Genomic DNA, 26133 nt, shown 5'->3' on the forward strand with positions numbered 1-26133 from the left:
AACCTTCACATGTAATAAACGCCTAACAAAAGCTGCATAAGAAACAATGACAAATCATGTTATAGATTCTCAACACAGGAAGCCATTTTTATGGACATTAGTCACAGTTACCATTTTAATCAAAACATTGCAAACAGATCCAACGTTTATTCACAATTGCTTCTACAAAGAACTGATTTTAATTAACAAACGTTCAATAGAAGCTGATTAGGTGTGTGCATTTGTTTGGAATAAAAAATGAGCTAATCACAGTTCTAGTCAAGAACGACAATGAATAATGAATAACGACAGTGCTGTTAGCGCTTTGTCCCGTTCAATTAGAACCGACACTTCATTACAAAAGCACAGAAACAGCGTCCTCTACTGGTAGACTAGCAGCAGAATATCAAAACGGCGAAAAAAACAAACAAACGTACGTACTCGTGCAGATAGTTACTCTCTAAACATTTGTAAAACTAATACCTGCATGTATGTTATTTTTTTTTTAATTAGATACAACCAATCTTTATTGACATTTTTATGTGTTAAAATGTACAGGAAATAAAGAATATGGGCTACATATAGTAGCCTATCTCATATTAGACAAAAAGAAAGGTTCTTTAATGGCATCTGTGATTCCAAGAAAAAACGTTCAACATGTGTTAAAACTTTCCATTGCACAAAAAGGCTCTTTAGATTTTTTTAAATGTTCTTCACAGTAAGAAAATATGTTTTTTTTTTAAAGAACTGATCACTGAAAGATTCTTTGGGGAACCCAAAGTTGTTCTTCTATAGCTTTGCTGTGAAAACCACATTTTGGAACGTGTATTTTTACGAGCGTATGAAAGAAGACTGAAAAAGCTATATTGATATACTGAAAATATTATTAAAAAAGAACAGTATGTACAGTATATACATTTCATCTCACAGAGCTCACTCCATTGATTCTCCATCACTCTCCTGAGAGTGAAACTGACATTTCTCTGAAGGATCCGTCATACTCCCCTCCAGACAGTGTCCCTCCTGAGCGTAGTACTCAAACTCAGTCTCTTCTCTCCAGGACATCTCCTCACTGTGGTAGCCCTCCAGATCCTCAGCATTAGCGTGACTGAGAGCTAAGCTCAGGATTTCTTTCTTCTCCTTATAGAAACGGAGCTCCCTGCCGGTTCCCCGGGCCTCCCCCAGCTCCTTCACGGCCAGCTGCAGCTCTTGGGAGAGCAGGCCGGGGGATTGCTGCTCCTTCTGTAACCAGTCCAGAGCCATGTGGCTGCGCGTACACTCGTCCAGATGCTGCTGGGAGTAGTAGAGGATCACCTCCTGTAAAAGATGCATTTGAACAAGATTGAGAAGGTGTGACATATAATTGACAGAACTGGATCTATGGACAGTAGGCTAATAGTCCCACGACTCTAACCTCATAGCAACATACTAATAACTACTCAGAAAGCCTTAACAAGTGCATAGCAACACTCAGGCAACCACCTCAACACCTACAGCATCATGACAGTAAACATTGCACAGCAACAATCACATTTTCCACAGAAAAGACTAGAAAAAACTAGTGAATTCTTACGTGGCGGCTACATCTCATCTCCCGAAAAGCCTTCAGAGTGCCATTCCAGTGCAGAAGTTGAAAAACAGTCATAATTTCCTTAAAAAAAAAAAAAAAAAAAAAGGAAAAGAAAATAAGACAAAAAGTTATTATAATAACTAATATTATAACTAAAACGCCTGTTTGTGTTGATATGTATAGTCAAAGTTCATTTAAAATATAGCCCATTTAAAAGTATAAAAAAGTACTTTTAAATGGACTATAAATATATATATTTAAAAAAAAAGTATAGTGCAGTTACTTATTTATTTATTTAGTAAAATATATAATTTAAAAATATGAGGACAAAACATTTTGGTACAATTACCAGAACTAAAAGACCTGCAGCATAATCAAATTCCTGGAGACATCATCACATGGTTTTTGTTTTTGAAGTATGCTGATCATATTTAACACATTAGTGTCTAAACAGTTGGCGTATTGCTTTAGCATTTCTTCTTCACTTCAGACTGATGTCATAGTGAGGATTACTGTAGACTTATGTGTGAAACAGAGCCTCATTGTGCGTACAGCATGTGAGTGATCTTTTTTTTTCTATACACATGAACTGGTGATCTTCTATAGGCTCTGGAGAACATCCACAAATAGATTTTGGTGCAGTGTCTGTAAGAGAAAATTGTATCCTGCCACACAAGTAGCCTTTTTTGCTATTTGTCCTGTTTTCACACTTTTGACAGAATGTGTAGCATGAGCAAAGTTCTGACAGATTAAACATTATAAGCATTTCCTGGCAGCTTTTATGAAAAATCTGCATGTGAAACATCAGCCTAATTATGGAGTTTTTAATGCTAATGAACACATAATATGTAACAATTTATCACAGTGTAGCTGAAGCTTTCAAGCTTCAAAGAGGACACAAAACCCATAACCATAACATTAAAGTGTTTCAAGTGAGCTGTTCACTGAAGTATTATGACAGTTTTGTGTGAGAAACAGACTGAAATGTATTATTCACAGATAATCTATACACTGTCCCCTGGTAGTGTAATTATATACCGTTCAAATGTTTGGGGTTGGTAAATATTTTTTAAAGTGCAACTCATTAAGTCTCTTATGCTCACCAAGTCTGCTTTTACTTGAACTTGAGCAAAAACAGTAATATTGTGAAATATTATTACAATTTAAAATAGCTGCTTTCTATTTGAATGTATTTAAAATGTACTAGTTTATTCCTGTGATGGCAAAGCTGAATTATCAGCATGTCACATGATCCTTCAGAAATCATTCCAATATGCTGATTTGCTGCTCAAGAAACATTTTTCATTATTATCAATATTGACGCTGATTTATATAGTCGTGCTGCTTATTATTTTATGGAAAATGAATTCATAACTCCAACCGACGACTACTAAAGCAACTATACTGTGTACTATATAGAAAATCTAAAGTGTCTAATTCTTTATATCATTACATAACTATATTTAAACTACATTAGGATCCAGCAATATTTTTAATCATACATCTATAGTATTTCCAACTTTACCTGCATACAGTACATACAGCACACAATAAGCAATATATATTATATAGCAAATCTGAACTCCATGTTTGTATATATCATTACAAAATGTAAACTAAATTATCGCACAGCTCTATATATAAATTTGTATATATTTTATAAATGTAACTTTATTAGCATACATACAGCATACTCAAGTAAACAATATATACTATATATCAAATCTCAACTGTTTATATCATTGCAAACTATATTATCACCCAGCTTTAATATGCTAAATGTGACTATAAGGAATGAAGGTATTAAGATATTATAAACACTGACATGGTTTTCTGTAAAGCTGCTATTAATGTGTATTGTGAAAAGCAATTAAATAAAATTGATCTTACAAAATAAAAAAGGTCTGATTCAAAATAATGATTCATTCACAAATTGGATATCATAATTCTCTCACTGATGCTTCATGTAGAGCAGGGCTAATATTAAGACTGTCACTGAATTACATGTAGCCTCAATTTTAGTCTGTTCTTCACACAAAGCTACCATAAAACTACTAAAGACTAGTCAGTAGTCATATGGACTACTATTATGATGCTTTTTTTATGTTGCTTTTGCACCCTATCTGTAGCTTGAATGGTCCAGTGCTGATTCATTGTCATTGCATGGAAAAGAGCAGCTGAAACATTATTCAAAATATCTTCTTTTATATTCCACATCCAGTTAACAGAAAGTCACACAGATTTGAAATTACATGAGGGTGAATAAATAATGACAGATTTACAGATGAGCTAATACTTAATTAACAAGCAAGATTTCTCTTGGTCAACCTGCTTCAGCAAACATTCCAGCTAGACCAGCACCCAACCAGCATAAACCAGTCTGGACCAGCTGGAGTTTTCAGCAAGGTTACATAAAGGCTGTTTTTTTTTTCCTAACCTGAAATTCCAGCATGGTTTTCCCAGTGTTCAGCTCCAGCATGAGACAGTATGCTCCTATGCTGGTGCCGGGGTCAGATGCATCTGCAATGTTACCCTGTGAACAGTGGGACACAATGACTTACAGACGTGTCATCACTCAACCCAAGCAGACACAAATACAGAGGGAGGTCTGGGTTTCATTAAACACCCCTTTGCTTTGTTATTCAGTCAGAGCAACTTGTCTTTATTGTTGGAGAAGAAAAGGCCAAGACTGCAGAGGATAAATGACATGAGAGTGAAGGGAGACCACACAGACACGCACATACACACGCTCCCACAGAATGTGAAAATCTTGGCAGCTACATTCAGGTTTGGGTTGAGGGAGGGTGACATGACTTTTTCTTTGTAGAGGTTTTTTTAATTAAAACATTTTTTTTTTTGGTACAAAGCCAATTTATCATTGGAATTGCTTCTTGGCTCTTCATTATAAGGAACAAGGTGGAGCATGTGGGATGGAGCCAGTGCAAAGACATGGATCTATAACTAGTGGGTGGCCTTCCGTACTTCCAAATTATACTGTTTCTATAGACTGGAAAGCTTTTAGAGCTGAATACACCAAAAGCAATCTACAACTGAGCAGGAATGTACAGATGAGATTTCTTGCTACTGTTAATAATGTACTCGCCCGCCAAAAAGGCCTAAACATCATGTAAATCTCAGCCGTGTCAACTGCAAACTCAGGTTTGTTGATAAGCAGCTTAATAGTAATGAGACTCACGCTGGTGGTGCTGACGGCTTCCTTCACGCTGCGTGATATGAACTCGGGAGTGATACGGCGGCAGGGCAACTCGTTAAATGTGGAGTTCATCAGAGCAATACGAGCTGCGTCACGTCTGGCCTCTGCTTTACTGTAGCAGTACTGTCAGAGAGAGAGAGGCTTTCAATGAATCATCATCATCAAATGCTGAAATATGATAATCTACACTGATTGGGCATTCTTTAGGATTTATTTTGTTCTTGATAACATAAACACTCTGGTTGTGCTTCAAAGGAATAGTTCACCACAAAATGTTCTGGTCACAGTGGTTAACAGGTGAAGGGGAAGGTTATCAGTGAATAATGACAAGTTTTACTATATTTCTCAAAAAAAGCTACCGTATTTCACAGTTACAAAGAAACAGCAAGTAACACATTTTGAAGTAGAAAACTTAAATTATATTTTTTGCAATTTAAGTAATCTTTGTTTTATTTACAACTTAATAATTATAATTTTTTTTTACAGTGTACATTTCAACAACAACAGAAGTAACTATGAAATTACATATAAAGATATACTTAAGTGGGTCAAGTCCCATTCATTCTCATTTCTTGGAAAAGAGCAGCCAGCACAGCCTCCATAATATCTCCTTTTGTCTTCCACACAATTATGAAAGTCATACAGGGCTGGAACATGAGGGTGAGTAAATGACAGAATTTTCATTTTAGGGTGGACTAATCATTTAAGTTAAACTAGTCCTAGCATGTCTTGAACACAAAGCCACAGAATTCCTACTAACCACATCACAATATGTTTTAGATGATGTCTGTGGATCACAAACACGATTAAAGACAGATTTGAGGCTAGCACCCTTGAGATTAGTTTCTGGATTTGTAATATTGCTGAAAACCCTTACTGTGCAAAATAATAACCAGGCTATTACATTTACAAGCAGTGCTGAAATGAAGATGAATATGTTTGGACTTTTGAGAATAAAAAAAGGAGAAAAGATTAGCAAAAATATATGAGAGCAGTGTTTTGAGCATAGAAGATGTTGAACAAAAAGTTCTGGGTTGCATTTCCCAAAAGCATTGTAAGCCTAAATAGATTGTAGAAACCCCTGGCACCAATGGTCTCTACGATCTACTTAGACTTACAAAGCTTTTAGTAAATACAGCCTTGGTCTTTGATCTAAAAGGAAACTCCTCAATGGAATTGGGCTACTCTTTGAATTAAATAATCAGTACAAAGTGTAAGAGTATTTTCAATGTGCTCAATCACTGATCAAAGATTACAGTCCATTTAGACAGTATAGTGTCTCTGAAGTGGTAATTCTCTGGTGTGCTTCAGTCTTTTCAAAGAGCAGCAGCTAGTCCTGAATTTTCCTCAAATAACAGTCATTTCAAATAGAAATCATGGTAACTGCCTCCCTGGTTACAACTATAATAAATACCCATAGTTCCTAGTTATTTAAAAAAAAAAAAAAATGACAAGATCTGTTTGCGGTCATGTTATGTGTTTCATATTGACAAATTAATAAATAAACTCATTATTTTTTTCGAGATTAATTTCATAGAACATTCCATTTGAACTGAAGGAAAATGCCACACACTGATTTGCGGCTGGCAAGAGTAATTTAGCAAATAAGAACCACCGGTTGGCCCTCCTCATTTTCACACAAGAGCCTTTTTTATGGCTGAAGTGAATAGTACTGATGAGATGCTGTTCATAAAGACACTAGATCTGATTTAGTAATGGAATAAGGCCAGAATTGCACCAAAATGAAGGGATTAAAGTTAATTTTAAACAAAACTTTTGCTCATTAATAATAATTAAAAAATCCCAAATTATAATAGCAAGTAGTGTCTTTATGAATGCATCCCTTATAGTACATGCCAAATAAAAATGTAGTAGAAATTCATATTGAAAGTCAGTTCACTTACCTTAAAATTTCCGAAGCAGCTGCCACCTGGTAAAGTGACGTAGCATATGTAGGGAGGGCCGGGTGAGGGAATGGACTCATAGACTACCAGATTCTCTGTCTCCATCATCATCCCTTTCATTTGCTTCTGCTCCCAAAACTGGTGAAGCATTCCCACAACATTCACTAGAAGCAGGATAAGAAGGAGAATATTTTGAAATGTGATCACATTAAATATATTTATTTAATATTGATGTGCAAAATTTGTATCACTACAGGTGAGGAACTATGATTTCTCTCACATAATTCCCAAGTCACCTTTTGTTTTTACTGAAAAAGAGTTTTGAGTTTCTTGCAAAGGGATAGTTCACCCAAAAATATATATTCTGTCATAATTTACTCCCCTCGTGTTGTTCCAAATCGGAATTACTTTTTTTTACAATGAAAGTCAGGGGGATCCAATGCTGTTTGGACTAACCTTCTACAAAATATCTTGCCGAAGAAATAATGTAATTATGTCATTTGTCCGATTTGGAACAACATGAGGGTGAGTACATTTGAGTGAACTAACCCTTTAAGATGCTTTGCGATGATATTGTGTATTTTATTAAAATCGTGTCTGTTAGTATTCAATCTTTTACCTCACAGATCACGAAAAAGCTACAGAGGCTCAGCTGTTTATAATGTCAAAGTGGTTAAATAAGAGGTTTTTGACTGCTGTGTTTATTGAAATTGTGCCTGCTCATCAAACAAAGCCAGTTCAGACAGTGTCACTGCCAAAACTTTGAGATGAAAGTTACCATTTTACACTGATCTATGTCACTGATACACAGAGTCACCCGACGCATTAGTTATAATCATTGCAACAGGCAAATGAAACTGCATGTTAAAACCAGTTAAACTCTGCGGACCCGGATACGGGTCCAAAATGACGTAAAAAATGTTTATGCTTCATTTACATAGCCTTCCTTATATGGTATCAGCCCATATATGGGTTCATTTGAAAGCTTGGAGTGTCTTCTTTACAAAGAACACCATTCCTTTTGGTTTTTATATTCATAAAGCAGTAAAATTAAGCTTAGAAATGTATTCGTCCCACACACGAATTTCCGCCTAACCATTGCGAATAATTTTTACGAAGAATGTGTATTTTATATATTTTTCACAAAAAAGTCAAGTCATATATCACAAGAAAGCTCTCATTCTCAGGAATTTGACGATGACACAAACCGTTGCAGTCTGTCAGTCATATAATGGAAGTGAATGTGCTCCACTGCTTTAAGAGTCAAAAAAACATACACAAACAAAACCAAATTAAACCCTGCGGCTCGTGACGATACATTGAGGTCTTAAGACATGAAACGATCGGTCTGTGTTTTTGTCCGTGTATGTTTTTTTGACTCTCAAAGCCGTGGAGCTATTCACTTCCATTATATGACTGACAGACTGTTAAAGTAAAAAATCTTCGTTTGTGTTCTACTGAAGAAACAAAGTCACCTACATCTTGGATGCCCTGCAGGTAAGCAGATAAACATCAAATTTTCATTTTTGGGTGAATTATCCCTTTAAAGTGCATGCTTCATCATTCTGCATTTACATTAAAAGACTTTTCTCTCTTTACTGTATCATAAAAAAAAAAACAGATTCCAAAAAACAAAATGGTCATTGGCTTGTCAGAGTAAAATTCAAACATGAGTGTGGCGAGGGGGGCGTGGTTCAGCGAAGTCTGCAGCGGGAGAGAGGGACGGGAGACGAGCGGTGAGTAAGCAGGTCAAGTGCAAAATGATGAACACCTGTGTCTGATTGCAGTAATTGGCCTGGAGAGACCGGATAAAAGGCAGACTGGAGAGCGTGTAAGGGAGAGAGAGACGGGGACTCGTGGCCATCCCTTAGAAGGAGAACCGGCAGAACTGAGTTTATGCCCTGGGCAGATTGCGAACGCGCTATAAGCCCCACTTTTGTGTTTGAGAGCGCGTAAGGGAGAGAGAGACGGGGACTCGTGGCCATCCCTTAGAAGGAGAACCGGCAGAACTGAGTTTATGCCCTGGGCAGATTGCGAACGCGCTATAAGCCCCACTTTTGTGTTTGGTTAACTTTGAGTGATTGAATAAAAGATCCACGAGTCTCCAACCGCCCACCTGAGTCACTTCCTTCTTTCCGATCTACAAACTTGATAACGCCGCCGCCATCATGTCATCTCCGTCAAGTTCGCCGTTTGCGGAGGTCATCCACTCGCTCGCGGGCCTCCATCAAGAGGACCATCAAGCGCTGCTGGACATGAGGAAGGATCAGGAGCGTCGATTCCGGGTCCTCGTCCAGACGCAGCAGCTGGGGGAACATGGCCGGCCCTTCGTGATGGCTCAGCAGCTCTGGGACGCGTGCCGCAAATGGCTGTTGGCCGGGGGGAGCGACGTCGACCAGATCATCGACCGCGTGGTGCTGGAACAGTTCGTCGCGCGGTTGCCGAAGAACACCGCGCAGTGGGTCCAGTGCCACCGGCCGGCGTCGCTGGACCTATTGGGCTCTGGTGGATTCAGGATGTAACCAGACCTTGATCCATCAAAGCCTAATTCAGCCGGCGGAATTGGATAAGAGCTGCGTGGTTCGGGTGCGGTGCGTACACGGGGATGTGGTGAGGTATCCTATAGTGCTCCTAGCTATCCAGTTCCGGGGTCAAAAGCATAACGTGGAGGTCGCAGTTAACCCGCACCTCAGGCATCCGCTAATTCTGGGAACCAATTGGCCAGCTTTTAATCACTTATTGGGGTATATACCTAATTATTCGGACCTTACCAGCCCGCTGACTAACCTCACTAAAAAGGAAGTGCCAGTCCAGTCCAGTTCAATCAAACTCACAACTGTTTGAGCTACAGGAATGCTTATTAGGTTTCAAATTACAATTTTCCCGAAACTTTTATGCTGTTATGCTGTATAATCATAGAGCGGCAGAGAAAACCAAACATAAACAGGCTATTATTAATCATTTTATGTTCGCTCATTGTAATTGTACTAATTTACTAATTTACTCATTGAAGTGATTCCAGCTCATTTATTAATTATGTTCTCATGTTTAACACAATTTTAACTGTTTACATCCACGTCTAACTTTCCACTTATACCAACATTCACTGTAACATCAGTGTGACGGCTGTCCGGCATCAACACATGGAAACATTTTCCCAGCAAAACAAGCAGGTGCCCATAGGCTCTGTGAGGTGAACAAGCATCACACATCAGGGAGTTTTGGTGTGATTTTAGAGTTTCACACCCATAGTAAGTGCAATATTTGTGCAGTCTTGCTTTAATCAGCTCAGGCAGGGCATATAATACACACCCCCTCTAAAGGGGTCAGCAATAATATTGAGAAGGGGAACCAAAGGTATATTTTTGTAAAAAGCCCATGTATGTGGGAACACAGGCTTGTTTTTACAGCATGAAAATGTCCAACTTTTTGTTTGTTTGAAAGAGTCAGCTGCTGCGAGCACCACCCAGTCTGTGTCTGTATGCTTCAAAACACACTACGTGAGTGTTTCATTCCAGTCTGCTGGTATATGAGCTGCATTGCTTGTGTTTGTGAATGAGCTTTGGTTCAATCAAAAGGTTGTCGTTCATCAAAGCCCCTTAAAAATCTGAGGTTATTTCACTATCTTTCCCTGACTAGTTTATAAAAATTAAATATTATTAAATATCATTCTTCCCCGTAGTGAGTGGCAGCCAGTCATAGATTGTTCATCACAGAGTGTGTCGTCCACACACCCACAATTGTCATCTGAATACTCTTCATACAAATAAAATCACACACACACACACACACACACACACACACACACACACACATTACTAGTATTACTATCCTTGTGGGGACATTTGGTCCCCATAACGTGATAAATACCAGGTACACACACACACACACACTTGTATATTTATAGGAACTCTCTATAGGTGTAGTGGTTTTTATATTGTACAAAATGTATGTTATATACCCTTATATTTACCCTCACAAAAAACTACTGGCATGTTTACACTACCATTCAAAAGTTTGGAGTTGGTAACATAATGTTTTAGAAAGAAGTCTCTTAGTGTCACTAAGGCTGTATTATTTGATCAAAAATACAATAAAGACAGTAATATTGTGACATATAATTAGAATTTAAAACAACTGTTTTATACTTTAATATGTTTTATAATGTAATTTATGCCTTTGATGGCAACGCTGAATTTTCAGCAGCAATTATTCCAGTCTTCAGTGTCACATGATCCTTCAGAAATCATGAAAACAGTTGAAAACATTTGTGGTGCTTAATATTTTTGCAGAAATTGTGATACTCTTTTTCAGGATTATTTGATGAATGGAATGAAAGTTGAAAAGAACAGCATTTTATTTGTTTTATCATTGAAATGAGTCCTTGTTGAAAAAAGTATTACTTTCTTTCAAAAAAAAAATCAGAGGCAATTTTTAATTGGTTTATCTAAGTTGTCAGTAGAGCAAAACTAAAACCCATAACCTTCCACAATTAAAGGATAAATACTCATGATCTCTTATTATTCACTTCTCACAATTAATCCAAAGCTAGGCATATTATTTATTTCAAAAAAACTTTTTTGACATTCAGTTAGTTTTGTTGACCCAACAGGACACACAACTTCCCCCTATATAATTCTCATCTATGGGATGCTGCATTTTTTCTTCAGACATTGAAGAATATGAAGCATAAGTTGAGAGAGGAGAACAACCACGCCAAATACATTTGCTACGTCTTACTCACAGTCTTTGAAGGTTCTGTCATCATCAGAATCTGGTCCAGACATGATCTCCAACTGCTAGTCCCACACGTCCCGCAGCAATCCTCCTTCTCCGTCTCCAGCTCTCACATGCTCTGGAGAAGTTCAAAACATCAGTTAAGCTCCATCAAAGGGTGAACATGAGGAGATTCCCTATTAGCCTTCTCCTCTCTAGCCTCCAGAGCAGTCTGTGGAGCCCCCAGGGGTTCTCTTCACTGGCTCGCCCTCCTTTTGTCAAGGGTTGAACTAATTAGCTGTGAGGTTGGTTGTTGCGCTGCACTCCCTTATATTCACGCACACTCTCACCACATACACTCTCACAGCCTGTTGCACACTCCCACTCGACTGAGTCGACTAAGCCCCGGCCCAGGAATGCAGCCCCCTTCTCCATTCATTCACAGCATGCCCCTGCCTTCTCTCACAACTCGCTTTACATATGCAGTGCCCAACTCACTGAACAAACATCCAAGATGGACAGCAGTCAACTTCTGACTGTTTTATAGACCAATTAAATAGCTATTTGTCTTAAAAAAAAACATTAAAACATAATTATAAATCATGTGGCATTCATTTATAAAGAGACTGTCCACTATCCTTATAATACAAAAAAAAAACAATTTATATGCAGTGTAAAACATGAAGTTGTAAATAAAACAAATAATATTGGAATGTATGTTTTACAAGAAAATACTATTTCAGTCTTTCTACTTCAAAATTTCATGTTTAAATGAATGTAACTTGCATTTCTTCGTAAATATCTGTGAAATCTACTAGCACTTTGTAGCAACATTTTTAACTGGTGTGAGATTTACTTTCAATCATGGATTTGTTTCTTACAAACACGTAACTATTCACAAGATGTTAATTGATGGACTGGAGTCGTGTGGATTACTGCAATGCTTTTATCAGCTGTTTGGACTCTCATTCTGACGGCACCCATTCACTGCAGAAGATCCATTGGTGAGCAAGTGATGTAATGCTACATTTCTCCAAATCTGTTCTGATGAAGAAACACACTTATCCACATCTTAGTTGGCCAGAGGGTGAGTAAATTTTCATTTTTTGGTGAACTATTTCCTTTAATTTAAAAAGTCTCAGAAAAGTGAAGTTAGTCTTGAGAACAGCTCTGGCATCATTTGTTTGTACATGCTACTTGGTGTGGTGTTTTGTATCAAATTTTTTTAGTTCTGTCTTAAGAGTCCAAATACCTTTTGAGGCCACTGATTAAATTGCATATATTATTAATAAAAATTACCATACTGTACCTAAAACATTTTTTGGCTTTTTGTGAATTCCTTGTTAAACCCAATGTTAAGTTTTGTTTTGTTGTTTTTTTTAGACCATGATGCAATCTAAGTGATGATCCTGCTCAGACCGCACTGTGTAGTCATACTCAATGAGAAAACATTTCAATTTAGCAGCTCTGAATGCTTGAATGGCTATTGTTCTGAGAACAAATCCAAGTAGCGGACGGCATTCTTCTGAATGGCTCGCTCAGTCTGGTGAACTAAAAGCGCACTTTATTCCCTTTTCTCCACTTAGCATCCATGAGCCTACTTCCTCAATGTTTGAAGCTCAATTCACTTTACATCATTGCCTAAACCACATTTTTCACGAGTCTGATGCCCCTTTTTCAACTTTCTTGTGTCTTTCGTTCTTGGGAATAAGGGCTCCATTCAGAGTCGAGCTCTATTATGAGACTGCCTTGGGAAGAGAGAGAGAGAGGTGTTTAGCATAAATGACAATCACAGTATCACAGAAAAGGGGCTTCAACACTGAGACAAACACAGCTTTGGAGCTGAAATGACAAAAACGAGAGGAGGAGAAATATCTGTTTGCAAGAATTAACAGAACGGAATAATTGGCTGGATGTTGTTTTGTGAAAACACAACTGTATTAAACAGTTTTTTTTAACTATTCTCTATCACTTTTGGTGGTAAACAGCTGCAAGGAATTCACTGGAATGAAAAGACCACCTGGTGTGGGGGACCACTGAGGTCACTGAAAGCTTCAAGTCTGCAGCTGTCAGATCAAAACCAACCCGGGAACCTGAATGTCAATCAAAAAAAAAAAAATCTGGGTGGGTTGTGAGGGTTGAGTGGCCCTTAAAAGTGTGTGTGTTCATTCTTTTACTTATGTGACTCCATTCCTATATCTCTGAAGGTCATGCTCAGTCTGTACAGGAAAAAAGGGGCAGTCACACTACATTTTTCGTTCTATTCACTTCCATTTATACACATCTTGCTACATTCTAAAGTTCAAGTTTTGTGAACTCTGACTTGCAAAATTTGTAAATAATATAAGAGTGATACTTCACAGCATGACCTCTTAGCTGAATTAGAAGAACACAAACTTTAAAGCTGCAACATTTCAAACTTCTAAAGTTTGCAGCATTGCAGAAAAGTGGAGCAGATTATGTGTTATATATTGACATTTATTATTATTTGTTATATGTTGAATTCATGCTGAATTCAAAAGATGCTGCAGAGCATGATGTCATATCACAGCTGTTGCAGTGTCCAAAGAAATTTAGCATGCTCAGTATAGTGTGACTGGCCCTTAGTTCACACAAAAATGTAAATTCTGTCATTACTCACCCTCAAATGGTTCTAAACCTCTATGATATTCTTTCTTCTGTTGAGCAGTTGACTGTAGCCACTGACGTTGACACACTATGGAAGTCAGTTGCTACAGTCATCTCTTTGGTTAGGTTGTAACACGTTTTGTTCAGCATCTGTAACTCATTGAATTTTTGAGCTAGAGTGCTCAAACTTTTATACAAAGTTTTAGTTTTTGTTTACTACAAAAGTCACCAATTCAAACCTCTGCAAGAATATCACAGCCCTTATAAGTTGATGTCAAATACATGGAGTGCCTTTGTTACAATCTACCCCACTGTCAGGGTAAGTTGTAACACATGCTGGTATAAGTTGTAACAATTAGACAAAAGAAGCAAAAACAGAAGTCACATTATGCAAATACAAAACAATGTCTCACTTTCTGTGACTGACCACAGTTGAAATCCACTTTCTGTTTGATGCAGGAGTGTGTGCGTGTGTGTGTAAATTAGACTACTTGAACAAACTTCCTTAACAGTATTTATGCTTAATGAACACCCACATGCACATCTAACAAAAAACTGCAAATTTGTGTGTGAGATTGTGTCTGTGTATGAATGTTCTCAATCAGAGTCACAATGGTGACAAATCAATGTTTTTGACCCTATAGAGTGCAGGCTGCATAGGACACATTTTACCCACACTTCCTTTGGCTTTGAGCTGCCAAACGGCTCCATATAGACAACATGAAAGTTCTCAGTTGTATGTAAGGGGATGCTAAGATGTGTTACAACTTGCCCCACCACTGTCATCCAGTGTTTAGCTGGCTGTATTAGCATAATGGTTTGAAATAAGCAGTTAAAAAAAATAACTATTTAAAAAAACAAAAAAAAAACTATTTTCCTAATTAATGCTGTACAGTTGCTTTGACACAAACTGTATTGTTAAAAGCGCTATATAAATAAAAGTGACTTGACTTGACTTGACTATCTGCAACAGTTGAAGTACAGTGCCTTGTGAAAGTATTCATACTCTTCATTTTTTTTCACATTTTGTTATGTTGCTTCCTTATGTTAAAAAATGTTAAATTACTTTTTCTTCCACATCAGCCTACACTCCACCATAATTGCAAAGCAAAAAAATGGTTTTTAACATCTTTGCAAATTTGTTAAAAAAAAAAAAAAAAGACTTAAATGTTTCCATTTATCTGGGGCAGTTGAAATTTAGCTCAGGAGCATTCATATCGCTTGTAGATGTTACTGAGTGAAGTTAACCTGTGACAAATTCAACTGAATGGATATGATTTTAAAAAAGGCACACACCTCTCAATAAAAGGTCTAACAGCTGAAAATATGTATCAGAGCAAAAACCTAGCCCTGGGGTCAAAAGAACTGTCTGTATAGAGCTCATAAACAGGATTGCATCAAGACACACATCTGGGGAAGAGTTCAGAAAAAAATTCGCCTGCATTGAAGGTTTGCAGAAGCATGTAGTCTCCATTTCTCTAGTGGAAGAAGTTTGAAACAACCGTAACTCTTCCTAGAGCTGGCCTCCTGGCCAAACTGAGCAATCGATAAAGAAGGGCTTTGGTTAGACTGGAAACCAAGAGCCTGATGGTGACTCTAATTTAGCTCTATGATCATATGTGGAGGAGAAACCTACAGAAGCACAAACATCACTGCAACACTCCACCGATCTGGTCTTTATGGTGGTGTGGCCAAACTCAATCCTCTCCTCAGTGAAGACACATGAAAACACACTTGGAATTTGCAAAAAAGCACCTAAAGTACCTTCAGATTGTGAGAAACAAGATTCTCTGGTCTGATGAACTGCAATTCCAAGTATCATGTTTAAAGGAAACCAGGCACTGCTCATCACCTGCAGAGTAGCATCCCAAAAGTAAAGTGTGCTGGTAGCAGCCTCATGCTGAGGGGCTGTTTTTCAGTGGCAGGGACTGAGGGACTCGTCAGAGCAGAAGAAAAGCTCAGTGCATTAAAATATTGAGATATCCTTAATGAAAACCCAGTCCAGAGCACTCAGGATCTCAGACTAAGCAGAAGGTTCACCTTCCAACAGGACAATGACCCTAAACACACAGCAAAAGTGACTTATAGACAACTCTGTGAATGTCCTTGAGTGGCCCAGCCAGGGCCTGGGCTTGAACCCAATCAAACATTTCTGGAGAAACCTGAAAATGTGCATCTGCCCCCATCCAAGCTGACAGAGCTTGAGAGGTGAAGAGGTGAGGACAAGAATGGCAGATAATTGCCAAATGCTGATGTGCAAAGCTTGTCACATCATACCAAAAAGACTTGAGCTTGTAAAGGTGCTTCAACTAAGTACTGCATTAAGGGTATGAATACTTATTCAATGTACTTATTTCAGTTTTTTATTTTATTTTTAATAAATGTATGAAGTTTTGACAATTATGTTTTTGCTTTGTCATTATGGTGTGTGGAGTGTAGATTGATGTGGGGAAAAAAAAGAAATTTAAAGTAGTTTAACACAAGGCAGCAACATAACAAAACATGAACAAAAAATTAAGGGGTATAAATACTTTCGCAAGGCACTGTATTAAAGAAAATATAGTTTTGGCCAAAAAAATTACATTTTTGTAATTACATTCTCAAAATCATTAAAAAAAATTAAATCTGCATGTGGGTCAAAGACGAAAAATGGTTTAAGCATAAAAACAATGTGTAATACTGCTTTAAATTGTTGTTGAAACAATTTATATCAAAAATAAATATAATAAATTTTTCCCTGATTTACAGAAGAGACCCACTAAAATGTCATTCAGTGTAACAATCTTGTCAGGCATATTTACAACAAAAATTGACTAATTGACCAATAAAAGACTAATTATTTTCACCCCAAATACTAATTAGTTGTAATTTTTAATTTTTTTAATTTGCCACTATTCTAGGTTTTGCCCATTTGTCAGTTTTTTACTCATTTAAAACACAATCAAATTTAATATGCTCCCTTATTCTTTTATATATTTTAATATGTACACATCAGAATAAGCATGTTGTTTGAATTTTTACATAAATATTGTGTTACACATAATATCACTTTTGTAAATTTCTTTTGATGCGGATATGTTAATGTCTTTGACCCATGTACCTATTCACAGCCTTAATAACCATTCATATAAGATCTGGGAGGACGTGCATGGGTAAATAATGAAATTATCATAGGACTCTATCCCTAACTGGCGGAATTGGTGTTGTTACAACTTTCCTCATGTTACAACCATACTGACTCCCCTACATTCTGCAAAAATAGCTCAACAGAAGAATGCAACTCATATAGGATTGGAACAATTTGAGGGCGAGTAAATTATGAATTTTTTTGGTGCAAACTATCCCTTTCCTTTAAAGGGGTCATATGATGCGATTTCAATTTTTCCTTTCTCTTTGCATCTACAAAGGAAATTCAAACATCTTTAATTATAAATTTCAATGTTGTTACAGACCTGGCTTTCAAATTTTATGAAAGCACATAGTGACCAAAGGTTGTCAAGCTGCAAAAAGGACAAAAAACCATAAGCATCATAAATAGGCTAGATCATATAAGTTATTCCAAGATGTTTTGAGCTGTTGTCAGCTTTTATGTTCAATGCCAGGTGCAATTTCAGTCAGCCTAAAGTGTTTACATGCCATTTTAAAAAGACGCATTATTGCTTTAAGGTACGGACATATTAGCGAAATTTTGGTGACAACAAATGATCAATTAGCCTATCTATTGTCAACAGTGTAGTGATGTATGACGCACAGCTTTTCAAACCAAGCAGCTTTCTGTCGGTCCTCATGGTAAATTTGCATGACCAACTGAACACGATGTGAAATCTGTGTGGGAAAATCTTTCGCCTTCGTGCAAAATTCACAATCGTGTGGATTCCTGTTGAAAGTAGTGGATTTTGACAGAACAACGGTAAGTGTGATCGCACCTTTAGTCTGAAATCAATATTTTAATTGGATGTAAGCACACGAGCAGAACATTTAACAGATGAGCCAAGCAGAGATTGGAGCTTTGTTGACATAACCTGCAGCCTTTTTGGATGAACTGGCCCTTGTTAAAGCCTCTTGCTGTGGGAAATGTAAACGGTGACACATGGAAGTTTGCCTCAGCCTGGCACTTACTTTTGATGAGATGCTGCTTACTGCTGATCTGAGAACAGATTGTGGTTACTTGTCATATATTGAGTTGAGGCCTGAAAGAAGACTATACTGGATCAGTGTGAAAGGGAGCCTCTACCCACAGAAAAACAGTTCATAAAGAACACACAGGCACAGCTGTATGTGGCAGGTCTGGCCTGTTATTGCCAAAGTGTAGTAAGCAAAGTAATAGCGCAGTGTAAACATAACTGATGGAATGCAAATTTATCTATTATAAAGATTGTAATTTTTCTTGTTGCTAATATTGGGTCTTGTGGTCTTGGTACATTAAACATTGCCTATTTTTTATCCTTTTTTACCATTTAATACTGTTTATTAAATATGATATAGTCTGTTGTTGATTAGTTTCCTTATAAGGGCAAATGACAAAAATTAATGTTACCATTTTTATATTTGTTAAAGCTTGTGAACAAAATCAATAATTAGCCGATAGCAATAATTAGCTTAGACAACGAATATGTCTTTATCACACACACACACACACACACACACACACACACACACAATCCCAAACAGACCATTTTCCTGTCCTTATGCAGCTTTACTACACTGTGATTCAAAAATGGATCCTACACTGGTAGTTAGTGACACAATGCATTCCTGAACAGCAAAATAATAAATACATAGGTACATACATACATACATAAATCTATTTTCTTCATCGAATACAACCATGGATTTGATTTGGTACATAGAATTAAACATAAGTATTTATTTATTTATTTATTAGAAGGGAAATTAAACATAATAATAATAATAATAATAATATGAGATGGTGTTTTTTACTGGATAAGGTTGTCTGAAGTCAACATAATAGTAAGCTTAACCCATTTAATCCCACCTTTCACAATAGTGACCGTAAAAAAGGTTTTCATTTATAAAGCGCTAAAAACCTTACTGGCTGATGTTTTAGTACATTTCCTGCTAAATGGAAAAATAAAGGGTCTCAATTAAATATGTGCAGTGTCACATGACCAGAGCAGTTTATTTCATGTTTGCACCATGAGATGATGATGGCTGCATCAAAGCTCCAAAACGAAAGGTTAGTAAAGTATGTTAACAAAGATATGACAAAGATTTTTGGTCCACATTATCTTTAAGGTGTCTAGTATTAATATATGAATTCACATATATTCAGTTTTGTTGAGTGTGGTCAAAGAATGAGTAAATACGTTGATGGTCACAATAGTGGCCGGTGGGATAACAGTGCCTTTAGGTATACAATATAAATCCAATTGCAGTTGTCAGTAAAGGTTGCACTAAAATGTTGCAATGACAAAATATTACACTAAATTAAAAGTTCAAATGTTACAAATAAGTTACAATATTGATTTTGTAATACTGGTAGCACTAATATAAAAAAATGATGATATATTTTACAATAAAGTAACAATTTTGAAATACGTTGATGGTTGTATTTTTTGTCTTTTATCTCAGTATTCTTAACAGTGTTGTATAAGGTTTTTTATGCATAATAGTAACCCTGAATCAAACTGTTTAAAATAGCAGGGCTAAGATAAATAAAAAAATGTATGACTGCAGAAATATGTTAATTCAGTATACACATTATGCCACCGGTCACAATTTTGACTGACCATAAAACACAATTTTTCACACACTTTTAAAAAAAATTATTGATTATTTTAAAGGGTTACTAATGACACATCATTTGGATATTTTCATGTCTGGGAAAAAAATGGGATTAAACGGGTTAAGTACATTCCGGTTTAGAATTGGTTTCGAAGGCATGTTGCCTTATGAATTAATATATCATACAAATAAATACTAAAACAATGTGTGATTCTTTATCATGGAAAAGGACCATAATACAAAATATTAACAATATGATAGGAATATGCCAAATAAACAAACTGAAATTATTAATGTAAGGAAACAAAAAACAGGTGAGGAATTGTTTTATCCAGCTTCAGACAAAATACAGATATATTTTAAATAGTTTAACTGTTATTTCAGAGCTATACACAACTAAATCATAATACATGTGATAAATGAACCCTTAAACCATGAAATGGGTTGCTCGGGTAACAAGATTACTTAGATACGATTTAGAGTCCTTGGAAAAACAGCAAAACATTTCATTCAGGTTGTGATTACCGCTCCAGTCCAGTGCGTGGCGATAATGAGACATAAAATGAAGCTGAGGGCAAAATCCAAAACTCATTTCGTAGTGCCCTCTAGTGTAATGAACTGATTATGAAAAATACATCTGATCCCTGCAGCTGAGATCGCAATTTGCGCTGTTCGTCTTGGCTCGGCCACTTTCCTTTCTGACAATCCGAGCTCATCAGTCCGGCAACAAGCACATGGAGCAGAGGTGGCAGCACACAGCTGGGTGAGTAAGTTACATGATCCTGTCAAATGCCGAACATTTTCCCTCGACGAGTAAAACAAAGACACTGCCGTTTTATACAAAGACAAGCAGCAGACTAATAATAACACATGCAGTCATTCATGTGCTGAGCGGCGAGTCTCTTTATAATTACACAGAACTGCACAGTGCCTTTTTGTTTGTTATTGTTTTCAATGCATAAACAATATTTTGACGGAAAGCTGTGGGAGACTCGCCATATCTAGCTGAGAGGATTCAGAAATGAACTGGTTTAATCTAGTTGTCTAGTCTCTTAGTAGTCGGTCAGCATCTTTATTATTATCTTACTCATCTTCTTTAATATTTAATATCCATCCTCATGATGTTGTCTTTCAAATTGTTATTAGGATTTGTCAGCTTTAGTTTGTGTCTTATATAAGCACAAGTCAATTATATAATTTAACCTAAATGGTTAAATGTAAATAAAGAGGAAATAAGTTTTCAACCTGTTTTTTTTTTTTTTTTACCCCCCTCGGGAAAACTAAGATTGAAACAACTTCAGAAAATGCAGAGTGAACATATTAGGCATTGTATTGTATGCTGTTTTATCACGACAGGATATCTGTGTCCCATCCTAACAAAAAGGACTGTGATGAGTGCCAGTTCCTGACTGGACATGTGGAGTATTAGGTAAGATCCAACTGAGGAGACACTTCTTCAGACACTGCCCTGCCTTAGACAAACAGGATTTGAACCCTGGGGTCACGTCACGGACTCTCCATAGCCAGAGGAGACAATTCTTCAGTGTTGTTATCAGAAATGGCTAATAATAGATGACAAGAAAGCCAGAGCATTCTTTTGCCGGAGTCTTCTTGTGTAGCAGCCACAGCCAGAGAAGACAGCCGTCCTCGACTTTGGTAAAATATGTTTCAGTGTTTATGTTGGGAGATGATATAGAGTTAGTTTGCAACAGTGGGGCAGTTTTAAATATCTGCTTGTGTATTGCATTGACATTCAAGGCATGATTTAACAGTATAGATGTTTTATGACCATGCCAATAATTTCGTTTCAGGTGAATCATGATTCCCATAACTGAGCTGTGCTACTTTGTGGATACGCAACCTACGTATCGCATCCTAAAGCCATGGTGGGACGTGTTCACAGACTATTTATCGGTTGTAATGCTGATGATCGCAGTATTTGGGGGCACACTTCAGGTCACGCAGGACAAGATGATCTGCCTACCCTGCAAGTGGGTAGTTAACAAGACCTGTAGAAAGTATTTCAATGCAACATTTTCTGTGCCCTTGACCCTTGAGCCTCAAGGAATCCAGTATTACCTTGATCGCCACCAGTACAACTATGTCGATGCTGTGTGCTATGAAAACAAGCTTCACTGGTTTGCTAAATATTTCCCATATTTGGTGCTGCTGCATACGCTCATCTTTCTGGCTTGCAGCAACTTCTGGTTCAAGTTCCCTTGGACGAGCTCTAAACTGGAACATTTTGTGTCTATCCTACTGAAGTGTTTTGACTCGCCTTGGACCACAAGAGCTCTGTCTGAAACAGTCGTGGAGGAAAGCGACACCAAAGCTCTGGTGAAAATTAACGGTTCCTTCGATAAGAAGGCTTCGTATGTGAGCGAAGACGTCGAGGCGAGTGTTCCCATGCTGTCGACAACCAGATCTCGTATTGAGCAAGGAATCATGGACCACTCTGAGACTGGTGTCCTGGACAAAAAGGAAGGTGAACAGGCGAAGGCATTGTTTGAGAAGGTGAAGAAGTTTCGAACTCATGTGGAAGAAGGCGATATAGTCTACCGACTATACATCCGGCAGACCATCATCAAAGTTGTTAAGTTTATTCTTATTATTTGCTATACCGGCTACTATGTCCACAATATTCAGTTCAGCGTCGACTGCAATGTGGACATCGAGAGTCTCACTGGTTATCGCATGTACAACTGTGCCCATCCCCTGGCCACTCTCTTCAAGATCTTAGCCTGCTTTTACATTAGTCTAGTTATTGTGTACGGGATGATATGTGTGTACACCCTCAGCTGGATGCTACGGCGCTCTCTCAAGAAGTACTCGTTTGAGTCAATCCGAGAGGAGAGCAGCTACAGCGACATCCCAGATGTGAAAAACGACTTCGCCTTCATGCTGCATATGATTGACCAGTACGACCCCCTCTACTCCAAACGGTTTGCGGTCTTCCTCTCGGAGGTGAGCGAGAACAAACTCCGCCAGCTGAACCTCAACAATGAATGGACTTTGGAAAAGCTTCGGCAGAGGATCACGAAAAACTCCCAAGAGAAGCTGGAGCTCCATCTGTTCATGCTCAGTGGGATCCCAGACACGGTCTTTGACTTGTCGGAGTTGGAAGTTCTGAAGCTTGAGCTCATCCCTGATGTCACCATCCCACCAATCATTGCCCAGCTGACGAACCTCCGAGAGATGTGGCTGTACCACACACCAGCCAAAATAGAGGCTCCAGCTCTTGCGTTTCTGAGAGAGCACCTGAAATCGTTGCACATCAAGTTCACTGACATAAAGGAGATTCCTCTGTGGATCTACAGCTTGAAGAACCTAAGCGAGTTGCACCTTACTGGGAACCTCAGTGCTGACAACAATCGCTACATCGTCATCGACGGTTTACGAGAGCTAAAGCGACTGAAGGTTCTGAGACTAAAAAGTAACCTTACAAAACTGCCTCAGGTGGTCACGGATGTTGGAATGCATCTCCAGAAGCTGTCCATCAACAACGAAGGCACCAAGTTGATGGTGCTCAACAGCTTAAAGAAGATGGTGAACCTGTCCGAGCTGGAGCTTGTCCGCTGTGATCTGGAGCGCATACCTCATTCCATCTTCAGCCTGCACAATTTACAGGAGATTGACCTTAAGGATAACAACCTGAAAACCATTGAGGAGATCATTAGTTTTCAGCATCTTCATCGACTTGTTTGTCTAAAGTTGTGGTATAATCAGATTGCATATATACCTATTCAGATAGGTACCTTGGTCAACCTGGAGCGCCTTTATTTAAACCGCAACAAAATCGAGAAGATACCATACCAGCTCTTCTTCTGCCGGAAGCTGAAGTTTCTCGATCTGAGCCATAACAATCTGACTGACATCCCGTCAGAAATAGGAACTCTACAGAACCTTCAGTACCTTGCTGTAACTGCCAATCGGGTAAGTCAGGTTCAGGCTGAATACAGTTTTGAGATTTAATTTTGTTTTATTTCTTTGTTACATTTTTCTTTCAAGTTTTTAATCTGTTATTGGTACTTTGATATTATTGTTATTTTATCATTATTTGTTTATTTTATTTTTTAGGACTGCCAAAGTTAATGCTCTACCTGGTATAATTTAAAACTGTTTAACAGCATTGCATTTGTATCTAGTGTTTTCATGTTTTACAATATATTGTGTATCAAAACTATTTATTTAGGTTCGTTTTGGAGTCATAATGTATTTTAGCTTAGTTTCTAATTTAAGTTAACAATAATTACTTTTTAGCGTTCGTTTTAGTTTTTATTAATGATAATACCACTGCTACAAACTTTTTATTTATGTAGCTTGTGTAATTGCCACTGATGCAGATTTTGTTGTTGTTTACTCTTTCTTGCATGATGATCAAATTGTACTTTTATTTATTTTAAAAGCAGTTTATTAAAAAAAAAGAACTACTAGATAGCTGGACAAAGAAAAAGTGCCACTGCTCTTATAATGAGATGCAAGTAGTACATTCTTTGCCAAGAGTAATGTTGATTGTACTTTCACTCATCATAGTTTTCTGATCTCTGTCAGCTTTCTGCTTTCATTTTCCCCCATAGATTGAGGCTCTTCCCCCTGAATTGTTTCGGTGTAAGAAATTGAGAACACTGAACCTCGGAAACAACTGCCTGCAGTCCCTACCCTCACGGTTCGGGGAGCTCACCAGTCTGACACAGCTGGAGCTGAGGGGCAACAGGCTGGAGTGCCTTCCTGTAGAACTTGGGGAGTGCAGATTGCTGAAGAGGAGTGGCCTAATTGTGGAGGACAGTATTTTCAACACTTTACCTTCAGAGGTCAAAGCGCAGCTGTGGAGAACTGACAAAGAGGCTTCTTGAAGCGGATGCATGAACCTGAGAGCATTTGCCTGTGCGAAGATTTTAAATGGTGTGAGGAGAGGAATTCAATCCAAAATGATATGTTTGTTAAATATTTCAGGGTTCATTAGAATGTTTCCTGAAAGACATAAGGAGTATTTCACATTATGGCATGTCATGTTTTATTATAACCGACAGCCATGGCATTTCTGTTGACAGACACTGAGGAGTGAGCAGACCAAATATTACATCAGGATTAAGGTGCTGTTCATTTTTGCCTTAATTTACACAATACTATACAGATATTGTATTGTATTATAAACATTTTGACTAAATTTTATACCAGTGTTACTGTGTAAGTGTTACTGTGTGTGTAAAATCACTCTTCTATTGCCAATTCTTAAATCCATGTCTCTGTACGGTTGAAGATTTCAAATTCAACCTGATTAGGGTTTACAGTTTTTACAGTTTACTGCTAAAATACTACTTGTTTATTTGAAATTGTTGGGCAAAACTGTTCAAATTGCTCCTCATTAATATGTGAATAACTGGTCAATGTATTCTAAAACTTCGAGAGCACTAGATAACTTTTGAGCGTTTGTTTATACAAGCATTACATGTTACCCAGCACAATATTATGCTGTACAGTCTTTTTGACATACTGATAATGCAAGTCATCTCTGTTGCATGAATCATTTTACTTTTAAGACTTTATAAGCATGCATCATTCAATATTCATTAACTTTCACCCAATAGTAAGTTGCTATTGTCTACAGTCATCTTAAAATCCTTATTGAAAGTTTAATAACGTGTGTTAACTGAGTATTTATGATTGCACAAATAATTTTTGATGTGTGCATGTTTGCAGTATTTATTTAGTTGATGCAAAACAAAGGTAAAGTACATTTATAAAATGCACACTAATAGATAGTGATAATGACTATCATTATCGACATGTATTTTGTTTGTATAAATGCATTTTAGTATTGTTACTGTATTAGTATTATTACCATAACGTTTTCTAAGATTTTTATTATACCTTACAAATACAGCACCTTATTTTTACCGGTCTGCTCACTTTGAAATGCCTTGAGCATTATCTTTGAATAATAATTCGTAATGAACAGTTCACCCTTTGTAAAGGTATTCAGTTGACAGACATGTGAACATTCACATTGAAGTAGACTAGTACTCTCAACTTTGCACTAAATGTTTTCTGTTCCCTTTAAACTCATGTCATGTTCTCATGACAGCGCACGCTTAAGAAGACATCAGAAGTATTTAGTGAAGTGTTGTAGTGGTTGGTATGTGTGCAATGCAGTTTTGATATTGACTGAATTATAACTTTGAGTGTGTGATGCAGGTTAATACTTCATGTTACTTGTTTGCTTCCTGTAGGATTAACAGCTGTTTTGTCTCGCCATTGTAATAGCCATATTCAATTTGTTATGTTAACAAACTCGTTACTGTTGATCGATTATTGAACAGGTTGTTGCATGTTTACTATTTTACCTCAAATATGAAACTCTGTAGGATTTTAGAAGA

General features: G+C 37.4%; 2 protein-coding genes across 4 annotated transcripts; one reads left to right on the forward strand and one right to left on the reverse strand.

Annotated features, from left to right (window-relative positions):
- Positions 1 to 864: 864 nt before the first annotated feature.
- lix1 (limb and CNS expressed 1) lies at positions 865 to 11614 on the reverse strand. The gene is made up of 6 exons (XM_016465764.1): positions 11412 to 11614; positions 6668 to 6831; positions 4746 to 4886; positions 3987 to 4082; positions 1553 to 1630; positions 865 to 1296 (listed from the first exon to the last, which is right to left on the reverse strand). The coding sequence occupies exons 1-6, from the start codon at positions 11452 to 11454 to the stop codon at positions 913 to 915; spliced, it is 906 nt and encodes a 301-aa protein (XP_016321250.1). The 5' UTR covers positions 11455 to 11614; the 3' UTR covers positions 865 to 912.
- An 8769-nt stretch (positions 11615 to 20383) lies between these two features.
- Positions 20384 to 25358, forward strand: LOC107672572 (volume-regulated anion channel subunit LRRC8A-like). 3 transcript variants are annotated; one of them, XR_001632329.1, is made up of 5 exons: positions 20384 to 20519; positions 21113 to 21412; positions 21568 to 23689; positions 24334 to 25139; positions 25184 to 25358. XR_001632329.1 is itself a non-coding variant. In XM_016465816.1 (4 exons), the coding sequence occupies exons 3-4, from the start codon at positions 21575 to 21577 to the stop codon at positions 24607 to 24609; spliced, it is 2391 nt and encodes a 796-aa protein (XP_016321302.1). In that variant the 5' UTR covers positions 20384 to 20519; positions 21113 to 21412; positions 21568 to 21574; the 3' UTR covers positions 24610 to 25358. The 3 variants fall into 3 exon arrangements, 2 of the variants coding, with proteins under 2 accessions (XP_016321302.1, XP_016321303.1); XM_016465816.1 differs by having other exon boundaries at positions 24334 to 25358; XM_016465817.1 differs by having other exon boundaries at positions 21113 to 21185; positions 24334 to 25358.
- Positions 25359 to 26133: the final 775 nt, after the last annotated feature.

Source organism: Sinocyclocheilus anshuiensis, unplaced genomic scaffold (assembly GCF_001515605.1).
Source record: "Sinocyclocheilus anshuiensis isolate Anshui unplaced genomic scaffold, SAMN03320099.WGS_v1.1 scaffold176, whole genome shotgun sequence".
NCBI classification, from domain to species: domain Eukaryota; kingdom Metazoa; phylum Chordata; class Actinopteri; order Cypriniformes; family Cyprinidae; genus Sinocyclocheilus; species Sinocyclocheilus anshuiensis.